This window comes from Oncorhynchus nerka, unplaced genomic scaffold (genome assembly GCF_034236695.1).
Source record: "Oncorhynchus nerka isolate Pitt River unplaced genomic scaffold, Oner_Uvic_2.0 unplaced_scaffold_1140, whole genome shotgun sequence".
Classification (NCBI taxonomy): domain Eukaryota; kingdom Metazoa; phylum Chordata; class Actinopteri; order Salmoniformes; family Salmonidae; genus Oncorhynchus; species Oncorhynchus nerka.
In genome coordinates this window covers 20,001-32,122 of record NW_027040186.1, presented here as the reverse complement: position 1 = coordinate 32,122, position 12,122 = coordinate 20,001, and the positions used below count along the sequence as shown (strand labels likewise).

The 12,122-nt window shown below is 47.7% G+C and overlaps 1 protein-coding gene across 1 annotated transcript in view; it reads left to right on the top strand.

Annotated features, from left to right (window-relative positions):
• The window catches only part of LOC115127671 (voltage-dependent calcium channel subunit alpha-2/delta-4-like), a gene marked incomplete at its 3' end in the record, with an annotated part of 43,089 nt that overhangs the window by 19,342 nt on the left and 11,625 nt on the right, over positions 1-12,122 (top strand). Inside the window, exons 2-5 of the mRNA XM_065016118.1 lie at positions 3,950-4,126; positions 6,477-6,639; positions 9,238-9,369; positions 9,854-9,914. Of these exons, the coding sequence (XP_064872190.1) occupies positions 3,980-4,126; positions 6,477-6,639; positions 9,238-9,369; positions 9,854-9,914 (503 nt within the window). The remainder of the gene's footprint in view (positions 1-3,949; positions 4,127-6,476; positions 6,640-9,237; positions 9,370-9,853; positions 9,915-12,122) is intronic.

The following is a 12,122-nucleotide window of genomic DNA, read 5'->3' as shown; positions in this document are numbered from 1 at the left end:
CCAGCCTGGGGTTCTATTCCTTCTGATCCAGTGATCCAGCCTGGGGTTCTATTCCTTCTGATCCAGTGATCCAGCCTGGGGTACTATTCCCTCCTGCCCTCTGATCCAGTGATCCAGCCTGGGGGTCTATTCCCTCCTGCCCTCTGATCCATTGATCCAGCCTGGGGGTCTATTCCCTCCTGTCCTCTGATCCAGTGATCCAGCCTGGGGTCTATTCCCTCCTGCCCTCTGATCCAGTGATCCAGCCTGGGGTTCTATTCCTTCTGATCCAGTGATCCAGCCTGGGGTACTATTCCCTCCTGCCCTCTGATCCAGTGATCCAGCCTGGGGTACTATTCCTTCCTGCCCTCTGATCCAGTGATCCAGCCTGGGGTTCTATTCCTTCTGATCCAGTGATCCAGCCTGGGGTACTATTTCCTCCTGCCCTCTGATCCAGTGATCCAGCCTGGGGGTATATTCCCTCCTGCCCTCTGATCCATTGATCCAGCCTGGGGGTCTATTCCCTCCTGTCCTCTGATCCAGTGATCCAGCCTGGGGTTCTATTCCCTCCTGTCCTCTGATCCAGTGATCCAGCCTGGGGTTCTATTCCCTCCTGTCCTCTGATCCAGTGATCCAGCCTGGGGTTCTATTCCCTCCTGTCCTCTGATCCAGTGATCCAGCCTGGGGTACTATTCCCTCTGATCCAGTGATCCAGCCTGTGGTTCTATTCCCTCCTGTCCTCTGATCCAGTGATCCAGCCTGGAGTTCTATTCCCTCTGATCCAGTGATCCAGCCTGGGGTTCTATTCCCTCTGATCCAGTGATCCAGCCTGGGGTACTATTCCCTCTGATCCAGTGATCCAGCCTGGGGTTCTATTCCCTCCTGTCCTCTGATCCAGTGATCCAGCCTGGGGTTCTATTCCCTCCTGTCCTCTAATCCAATGATCCAGCCTGGGGTTCTATTCCCTCCTGTCCTCTGATCCAATGATCCAGCCTGGGGGTCTATTCCCTCCTGTCCTCTAATCCAGTGATCCAGCCTGGGGTACTATTCCCTCCTGTCCTCTGATCCAGTGATCCAGCCTGGGGTACTATTCCCTCCTGTCCTCTGATCCAGTGATCCAGCCTGGGGTTCTATTCCCTCCTGTCCTCTGATCCAATGATCCAGCCTGGGGGTCTATTCCCTCCTGTCCTCTGATCCAGTGATCCAGCCTGGGGTTCTATTCCCTCCTGTCCTCTGATCCAGTGATCCAGCCTGGGGTTCTATTCCCTCCTGTCCTCTGATCCAGTGATCCAGCCTGGGGTTCTATTCCCTCTGATCCAGTGATCCAGCCTGGGGTTCTATTCCCTCCTGTCCTCTGATCCAGTGATCCAGCCTGGGGTTCTATTCCCTCCTGTCCTCTAATCCAATGATCCAGCCTGGGGTTCTATTCCCTCCTGTCCTCTGATCCAGTGATCCAGCCTGGGGTTCTATTCCCTCCTGTCCTCTAATCCAATGATCCAGCCTGGGGTTCTATTCCCTCCTGTCCTCTGATCCAGTGATCCAGCCTGGGGGTCTATTCCCTCCTGCCCTCTGATCCAGTGATCCAGCCTGGGGGTCTATTCCCTCCTGTCCTCTGATCCAGTGATCCAGCCTGGGGTACTATTCCCTCCTGTCCTCTGATCCAGTGATCCAGCCTGGGGTTCTATTCCCTCCTGTCCTCTAATCCAATGATCCAGCCTGGAGTTCTATTCCCTCCTGTCCTCTGATCCAGTGATCCAGCCTGGGGTTCTATTCCCTCCTGTCCTCTAATCCAATGATCCAGCCTGGGGTTCTATTCCCTCCTGTCCTCTGATCCAGTGATCCAGCCTGGGGTACTATTCCCTCCTGCCCTCTGATCCAGTGATCCAGCCTGGGGGTCTATTCCCTCCTGTCCTCTGATCCAGTGATCCAGCCTGGGGTTCTATTCCCTCCTGTCCTCTGATCCAGTGATCCAGCCTGGGGTACTATTCCCTCTGATCCAGCCTGTGGTTCTATTCCCTCCTGTCCTCTGATCCAGTGATCCAGCCTGGAGTTCTATTCCCTCTGATCCAGTGATCCAGCCTGGGGTTCTATTCCCTCTGATCCAGTGATCCAGCCTGGATCCAGTGATCCAGCCTGGGGTACTATTCCCTCTGATCCAGTGATCCAGCCTGGGGTTCTATTCCCTCCTGTCCTCTGATCCAGTGATCCAGCCTGGGGTTCTATTCCCTCCTGTCCTCTGATCCAGTGATCCAGCCTGGGGTTCTATTCCCTCCTGTCCTCTGATCCAGTGATCCAGCCTGGGGTTCTATTCCCTCTGATCCAGTGATCCAGCTGGGATCCAGCTGGGAGCTGGGATGCTATTCACTCCTGCATCAGGCTGGCCATTTCTGAGATACTGGAAACGGCACGCCTGGCACTAACAATCATACCATGCTCAAAGTCCCTTAGGTCACTCGTTTTGCCCATTCTAACTTTTAATTGAAAAGTAACTGAATGCCTCGATGCCTTTGATGATCTTCATCAGATGACACTCATATGACATCATGTTACACAATACATGTATGTTTTGTTCGATAATGTGCATATTTATATCCAAAAATCTCAGTTTACATTGGCGCCTTACGTGCAGTAATGTTTTGATTCCAAAACATCCGGTGATTTTGCAGAAATACTCATAATAAACATTGATAAAAGCTACAAGTGTTATTCACAGAATTAGATTTCTATTTCTTTTTACGGAAAAAGCGTAATCTGAGAACGGCGCTCAGAACCCAAAACAGCCAGAGGAATATCCACCATTTTGGAATCAACAAAGTTAGAAACAACACCATAAATATTCACTTACCGTTGATCTTCATCAGAAGGCACTCCCAGGAATCCCAGGTCGACAATAAATGACTGATTTGTTCCATAAAGTCTGTCATTTATGTCCAAATAGCCCCTTGTTGTTAGTGTGTTCAGCCCAGTAATCCATCTTAATGAGGCGCAGGCACTTCATCCAGACAAAAACTCGAAAAGTTCCGTTACAGTCCTTTAGAAACATGTCAAACGATGTATGGAATCAATCGTTAGGATGTTTTTAACATAAAACATCAATAATGTTCCAACCGGAGAATTCCTTTGTCTGAAGAAAAGCACTGGAATGAGAGGTAACTGTCGGGAGAGCGCGTCATGAGACCGAGGCTCTCTGCCAGACCACTGACTCAGAGGTCTCATGAGCCCCTCCTTTATAGTAGAATCCTCAAACCAGTTTCTAAAGATGGTTGACATCTAGTGGAAGCCATAGGAAGTGAAACCTCATCCATATCTCAATGTGTATTCGATAGGCCAAGCTTTGAAAAACTACAAACCTCAGATGTCCCACTTCCTGGTTGGATTTTTCTCAGGTTTTTGCCTGCCATATGAGTTCTGTTTTACTCACAGACATCATTCAAACAGTTTTAGAAACTTCAGAGTGTTTTCCATCCAATACTACTAATAATATGCATATATTAGCACCTGGGACTGAGTAGGAGGCAGTTCACTCTGGGCACACTATTCATCCAAAAGTGAAAATGCTGCCCCCTATCCCAAAAAGGTTAACACCATTGTCAAAGACTGACTGTGGTAAAAACAACAGGAGATGATTAACAGACTAGTGTAATCCACCAACAGCTGTTGAATAGTCACCAGCTGAGACAACAGAGTCAGATAGCGGTTTGTCAAGGTTCTATTTAGAGATAAGCTCTATGTTCTCTAGCCAATCCAATAGATCCAACTCTTCTCTGATTGTTGTCATACAATATGTTACATGTGTCTCTTATGACAGCTCCCCTGTGGAAGTGGATTCAATTACAGACTTGAAAACACCTGATTCCTGAAAGACAATCAAATCTGACAGTTCACCTGTGCCTTTAACAGGACCCTGATATCAGGGACCGTTTGTTACTTAAACATGTTTATTAAGGGTATTTAACCCTTTCCTCTCCAGAAATACAAAGACATTGAGCCCACGGTGAAGATGGAGGAGGTGGACGGAGAGGAACTGGTGAAGAAGTTTGCTGAGGAGATGGAGGGCATGCTGGGTAGGAAGATGAAGTCTGTGAAGAGACTGGCGGAGGCAGCGGAGGACGCTGATCTATACCATGAATTCAACGCTACTTTACAGGTCAGTCACAGTTCCTCTTTACGAATACACTTTTTAAGGGCTGTTGTTCAAAAGTAACCGATCGTCACAGACTGAGTTGGTATACGGTGCATTCAGAGAGTATTCAGACCTCTTGACTTTATCCACATAATGTTATCATAAAATGGATTACCTTTTTTCCCTCCCTCATCAATTTACACACAATACCCCATAATGACATCACAATACCCCATAATGACATCACAATACACCGTAATGACATCACAATACCCAATAATGACATCACAATACCCCATAATGACGTGGGCAAAAACAGGTTTTTAGACATTTAGTTTCTCCAGAGATATTAGATCGGATTCAAGTCTGGGCTCTGGCTGGGTCACCCAAGGACATTCAGAGACTTGTCCCGAAGCTTCTCCTGCATTGTCGTGGCTGTGTGCTTAGGGTCATCGTCCTGTAGGAAGGTCAACCTTCGCCCCAGTCAGAGGTCCTGAGTGCTCTGGAGCAGGTTTTCATCAAGGATCTCTCTTTACTTTTCTCCGTCCATCTTTCCCTCGATCCTGACTAGTCTCCCAGTCCCTGCCGCTGAAAAACATCCCCACAGCTTCACCGTAGGGATGGTGCCAGGTTTCTTCCAGATGTGACGCTTGGCATTCAGGCTAAAGAGTTTCATCTTGGTTTCATCAGACCGATAATCTTGTTTCTCACGGTCTGAGAGTCCTTTAGGTGCCTTTTGTCAAACTCCAGGCAGGCTGTTATGTGCCTTTTACTGAGGAGTGGCTTCCATCTGGCCACTCTACCATAAAGGCCTGATTGGTGGAGTGCTGCAGAGATGGTTGTCCTTCTGGAAGGTTCTCCCATCTCCACAGAGGAACTCTGGAGCTCTGTCAGAGTGACCATCGGGTTTTTGATCACCTCCCTGACCAAGACCCTTCTCCCCTGATTGCTCAGTTTGGCCAGATGGCCAGCTCTAGGAAGAGTATTAGGGGTTCCAAACTTCTTCCATTTAACAATGATGGAGATCACTTTGTTTTTGGGATCTTCAATGCTGCAGAAATGTTTTGGTACCCTACCCCCGATCTGTGCCTCGACATAACCCTGTCCCGGAGCTCTATGGACACTTCCTTAAACCTCATTGCTTGGTTATTGCTCTGACATGCACTGTCAACTGTGGGACCTTATATAGACAGGTGTGTGCCTTTCCAAATCATGTCCAATCAATTGAATTTGCAACAGCTGGAGTCGAATCAAGTTGTAGAAACATCTCAAGGATGATCAATGGAAACAAGATGCACCTGAGACCATAGCAAAGGGTCTGAATACTTTTTGTTTACAATATTTAATACATTTGCAAAAAATGTCTTAAAAGCTGTTTTCACTTAGTCATTTTGGGATATCGTGTGGAGATTGATGAGGAATTTGTTTTATTTAAAACATTTTAGAATAAGGCTGTAACGTAAAAAGTCAAGGGTTCTGAATACTTTCTGAATGCAAAGTAGCGTAACAAATATAACTTTATTATTCTACATATAAAACACAAAACAAGATCAGTACTGCTGTACAAAATATTCAAGGTTTGAAATGTATAGCGGTTATTGACCTTTGTGATGTGCCCTCTCTGTTGCAGTTTGACCTTCTCTTCCTATGATCTCTGTTGCAGTTTGACCTTCTCTTCCTATGATCTCTGTTGTAGTTTGACCTTCTCTTCCTATGATCTCTGTTGTAGTTTGACCTTCTCTTCCTATGATCTCTGTTGCAGTTTGACCTTCTCTTCCTATGATCTCTGTTGCAGTTTGACCTTATCTCTTCCTATGATCTCTGTTGCAGTTTGACCTTCTCTTCATATGATCTCTGTTGTAGGTTGACCTTCTCTTCCTATGATATCTGTTGCAGTTTGACCTTCTCTTCCTATGATCTCTGTTGCAGTTTGACCTTATCTCTTCCTATGATCTCTGTTGCAGTTTGACCTTCTCTTCATATGATCTCTGTTGTAGGTTGACCTTCTCTTCCTATGATATCTGTTGCAGTTTGACCTTCTCTTCCTATGATCTCTGTTGTAGTTTGACCTTATCTCTTCCTATGCTCTCTGTTGTAGTCTGACTACAGTAACTCTGTGATTTCTCTCTCCTCATCAGTCAGACTACAGTAACTCTGTGATTTCTCTCTCTTCATCAGTTCGACTACTATAACTCTATGATCTCTCTCCTCATCAGTCTGACTACAGTAACTCTGTGATTTCTCTCCTCATCAGTCAGACTACAGTAACTCTGTGATTTCTCTCTCCTCATCAGTCAGACTACAGTAACTCTGTGATTTCTCTCTCCTCATCAGTCAGACTACAGTAACTCTGTGATTTCTCTCTCCTCATCAGTTTGACTACTATAACTCTATGCTGATCAACTCGGTGGATAAAGATGGAAACGCTATCGAGCTGGGAGGAGAGTTTCCTCTGGAAGAGAATGAACACTTCAACAAGCTCCAGGTCAACACTCTGCAGAGCGACATACAGGTTCCCACCAACGTTTACAACAAAGGTCAGCTGCTTAGGACAATGCCATGGTCTCTCAACGTTATCCAGACAGGGTTGGGTTAGGCTCCCTGTCTGGTTCATATAGCCATGGTCTCTCAACGTTATCCAGACAGGGTTGGGTTAGGCTCCCTGTCTGGTTCATATAGCCATGGTCTCTCAACGTTATCCAGACAGGGTTGGGTTAGGCTCCCTGTCTGGTCCATATAGCCATGGTCTCTCAACGTTATCCAGACAGGGTTGGGTTAGGCTCCCTGTCTGGTTCATATAGCCATGGTCTCTCAACGTTATCCAGACAGGGTTGGGTTAGCTCCCTGTCTGGTTCATATCCAGACCATGGTCTCTCTCTCAACGTTATCCAGACAGGGTTGGGTTAGGCTCCCTGTCTGGTCCATTTAGCCATGGTCTCTCAGACAGGGTTGGGTTAGGCTCCCTGTCTATCCAGACAGGGTTGGGTTAGGCTCCCTGTCTGGTTCATATAGCCATGGTCTCTCAACGTTATCCAGACAGGGTTGGGTTAGGCTCCCTGTCTGGTTCAACGTTATCCAGACAGGGTTGGGCTCCTGTCTGTCTAACGGACAGGGTTGGGTTAGGCTCCTGTCTGGGTCTCTCAACGTTATCCAGACAGGGTTGGGTTAGGCTCCTGTCTGGTCCATTTAGCCATGGTCTCTCAACGTTATCCAGACAGGGGGTTGGGTTAGGCTCCTGTCTGGTCCATATAGCCATGGTCTCTCAACGTTATCCAGACAGGGTTGGTCTGTCTGGTTCATATAGCCATGGTCTCTCAACGTTATCCAGACAGGGTTGGGTTAGCTCCCTGTCTGGTTCAACGTTATCCAGACAGGGTTGGGTTAGCTCCCTGTCTGGTTCAACGTTATCCAGACAGGGTTGGGTTATCTCCCTGTCTGGTCCATTTAGCCATGGTCTCTCAACGTTATCCAGACAGGGTTGGGTTAGCTCCCTGTCTGGTTCAACGTTATCCAGACAGGGTTGGGTTAGCTCCCTGTCTGGTTCAACGTTATCCAGACAGGGTTGGGTTAGGCTCCCTGTCTGGTTCATATAGCCATGGTCTCTCAACGTTATCCAGACAGGGTTGGGTTAGGCTCCTGTCTGGGTCTCAACGTTATCCAGACAGGGTTGGGTTAGGCTCCTGTCTGGTTCAGCCCAGGGTTGAGTTAGGCTCCCTGTCTGGTTCATATAGCCATGGTCTCTCAACGTTATCCAGACAGGGTTGGGTTAGGCTCCCTGTCTGGTCCATATAGCCATGGTCTCTCAACGTTATCCAGACAGGGTTGGGTTAGCTCCCTGTCTGGTTCAACGTTATCCAGACAGGGTTGAGTTAGGCTCCCTGTCTGGTTCATATAGCCATGGTCTCTCAACGTTATCCAGACAGGGTTGGGTTAGGCTCCCTGTCTGGTTCATATAGCCATGGTCTCTCAACGTTATCCAGACAGGGTTGGGTTAGGCTCCCTGTCTGGTTCATATAGGGTTAGGCTCCCTGTCTGGTTCATATAGCCATGGTCTCTCAACGTTATCCAGACAGGGTTGGGTTGCTCCTGTCTGGTTATCCAGACAGGGTCCCTGTCTGGTTCCCATGGTCTCTCAACGTTATCCAGACAGGGTTGGGTTAGCTCCTGTCTGGTCCAACGGTCTCTCAACGTTATCCAGACAGGGTTGGGTTAGCCCTGTCTGGTCCAACGTCCAGACAGGGTTGGGTTATCCTGTCTGGTCCAACCATGCCCAGACAGGGTTGGCTCTCTCAACGTTATCCAGACAGGGTTGGGTTAGGCTCCTGTCTGGTCCAACGTTATCCAGACAGGGTTGGGTTAGGCTCCCTGTCTGGTCCATATAGCCATGGTCTCCCAACGTTATCCAGACAGGGTTGGGTTAGGCTCCCTGTCTTTAGCTGTTGCCTTTGTGCTCCGCCGAATGAAAACCATTTGATGTTGTTCTCATTACTGCTTCAGAGGCCTTAAAGGGAGCAATGTTCATCAGATACTAACTATTTAACCTGTTCCTCTCACTCACTCCCTAACTCACCCCCTAACACTTCTCACTCACTCCCTAACTCACCCCCTAACACTTTCTCACTCACTCTCTAACTCACTCTCACACACTATCTCTCTCTCTCTCTCTCTCTCTCTCTCTCTCTCTCTCTCTCTCTCTCTCTCTCTCTCTCTCTCTCTCTCTCACTCTCCTCTCTCACACTTCCTCTCCACACCCTCTCTCTCTCTCTCTCTCTCTCTCTCTCTCTCTCTCTCTCTCTCTCACACACTTCCTCTCTCACACCCTCTCCCACTCTCTCTCTCTCTCTCTCTCTCTCTCTCTCTCTCTCTCTCACACACTTCCTCTCTCACACCCTCTCCCACTCTCTCTCTCTCCCCCTCTATCTCTCTCACTCTGTCTCTCACTTCCTCCCTGTCCCTCTCCCTCCCCTCTCTCTCTGTCTCCCTCCCTCTCTCTCTCTCTCTCTCTCCCCTCCCCTCTCTCTCTCTACCTCCCTCCCTGTCCCTCTGCTTCTACTCCCCCTCTCTCCCCCCTCCCTCCCCTCCCTCTCTCTCTCTCTCTCCCCTCCCTCCCTCCCTCCCTCCCTCGGTCTGGTCAGACCCTGGTATTCTAAACGGGGTGTACATGTCGGAGGCCCTGAACGATGTGTTTGTGGATAACTTCCAGAAGGACCCTACTCTAACCTGGCAGTACTTTGGCAGTGCCACTGGCTTCTTCAGACTCTACCCAGGTAACAACACACTCACTCACTCACAAACCACAGACAGACAGACAGACAGACAGACAGACAGACAGACAGACAGCCAGACAGACAGCCAGCCAGCCAGCCAGCCAGCCAGCCAGCCAGCCAGCTAGCCAGCTAGCTAGCTAGCCAGCTAGCTAGCTCAAGTACAGATCAGCACTCCACACTGCAGCAGGCCCAGCTGAACCCAATAGCCTTGCTAGGTTTAACTGACAGCAGTTTTAATGGAGAATAGCAGTGTCTATAGCTGAGTCATTAGGGGTATAGTGGGACTCTGTTCCAGTCTATAACTGAGTCTGAGTCATTCAGGTCATTAGAGGTATAGTGGGACTCAGCTGTTCCAGTCTATATCTATCAGGTCATTAGAGGTATAGTGGGACTCAGCTGTTCCAGTCTATAACTGAGTCTATCAGGTCATCTGAACTGATAATTCAGCATTGTACCATATATTTCCAATACACCATTTCCACAGGCATCGCCTGGACCCCAGATGAAAATGGTGTCGTCACGTTTGACTGCAGGAACAGAAACTGGTGAGTTCCTAAATCTGCATCCCAAATGGCACCCTATTCCCTACATAGAGCCCTGGTCAACAGCAGTACAGTATATAGGGAATAGGGCCCTGGTCAACAGTAGTGCACTATATAGGGAATAGGGCTCTGGTCAACAGTAGTACACTATATAGGCAATAGGGCTCTGGTCAACAGTAGTACACTATATAGGCAATAGGGCCCTGGTCAACAGTAGTGCACTATATAGGGAATAGAGTCCTGGTCAACAGTAGTGTACTATATAGGGAATAGGGCTCTGGTCAACAGTAGTGCACTATATAGGGAATAGGGCTCTGGACTAAAGTAGTGCACTATATAGGGAATAGGGCTCTGGTCTAAAGTAGTGCACTATATAGGGAATAGGGCTCTGGACTAAAGTAGTGCACTATATAGGGAATAGGGTTGAATTTGGGGCGTAGTGCAACCCATATCTGACTGTCTGCCTGTCTGTCTTCCTGCTCTGAGAGCCTTTTTGTTAGGAGGAAAGAGGAAGTCATCTGGGAGTATTTCCTGTGTGAGCCTGTAGTAATGAGGAAGTAATCTGTTAGATTCCCTGAACCCAGCAGTTCCTTGGCTATCAGTTCACTAATCTGTTATTTCGGTGACTGGCCGTCTGTCCTTGGTCTGTAGGGAGTTACAACCCCCACGTTGCTGCCACCTGATAGGCTGGCTATTACCATCCCTGGGTCTGGTGGTCACTGCAACCTGAACAGCAGGTCCTGTGGGGAAAACAAGTGTCCGGGTCAAAGGGTCACTATTGAGGAGTAATTTGTGGTCTGTCCTGTACGTTTTGACAGCGTAGATTAGGTCCGTTACGGTCTAACTAAATGTAGAGCGGAGCAGAGGGGATTTGGAATCACACTCTCTTGATGAGGTGTTGCCCTGGCTGAGGAACGAGGATTGGAAAAGTCTGGGAGCTTTCACTAAATCCCCAGGTTTCCCAGGAATCCCAGTTGGATACTTCTCGGGTGTCCTGTTTATTCACACTGAGGGTGGCTTGATGTCGAAACGTTTTTTCCACACTTTTGTTTATGTACTTTTCTGTACAATGCACTTTTTGGGCATCATGATGTCCCAATAAATCATCTCTACTTTTGCATAATAGTCTCAGTTTAGGATTCTTCCTAATTTGGTATAAAAGGACCTTAAGCCTTTTTACTGCAGTGGGGAAATCAGGATCACAGAGTGTTTCTTGGTCTTAAACAAATCTACGTTGAAACAAAATGTACACCTCACAAACGTGGTTATGGGCTTAACAGAAAGAAAACACCTGTATCATGTCAGATATAGAGTTGAAATGTATTACATTTTGAGTTTACTTCCCAATACTACACTTTATATACATCACAGAAGACTGAAGCATAACACAACTGTTTGACATAGAAACACCAGATTTTCGGCATAAAAAAAATAAAAAATAAAAGTTTTTTAATTTTCAAAAATATGAATAACATTCCATCCATGAGGCAACTAGGTCATTTGACTGCAGGAGAGGAGCCAGACAGCCACACACCACTGGGTGTAGAGTGCCCTCAGTCTTGGATATTGAGAGTGTCCTCAGTCTTGGATGTAGAGTGTCCTCAGTCTTGGATGTAGAGTGTCCTCAGTCTTGGATGTAGAGTGTCCTCAGTCTTGGATGTAGAGTGTCCTCAGTCTTGGATGTAGAGTGTCCTCAGTCTTGGATGTAGAGTGTCCTCAGTCTTGGATGTAGAGTGTCCTCAGTCTTGGATGTAGAGTGTCCTCAGTCTTGGATGTTGAGGGTCCTCAGTCTTGGATGTAGAGTGTCCTCAGTCTTGGATATTGAGAGTGTCCCTCAGTCTTGGATATTGAGAGTGTCCCTCAGTCTTGGATGTAGAGTGTCCTCAGTCTTGGATATTGAGTGTCCTCAGTCTTGGATATTGAGTGTCCTCAGTCTTGGATGTTGAGAGTGTCCTCAGTCTTGGATGTTGAGAGTGTCCTCAGTCTTGGATGTTGAGAGTGTCCTCAGTCTTGGATGTTGAGAGTGTCCTCAGTCTTGGATGTTGAGAGTGTCCTCAGTCTTGGATGTAGAGTGTCCTCAGTCTTGGATGTAGAGTGTCCTCAGTCTTGGATGTAGAGTGTCCTCAGTCTTGGATGTAGAGTGTCCTCAGTCTTGGATGTTGAGGGTCCTCAGTCTTGGATGTAGAGTGTCCTCAGTCTTGGATATTGAGA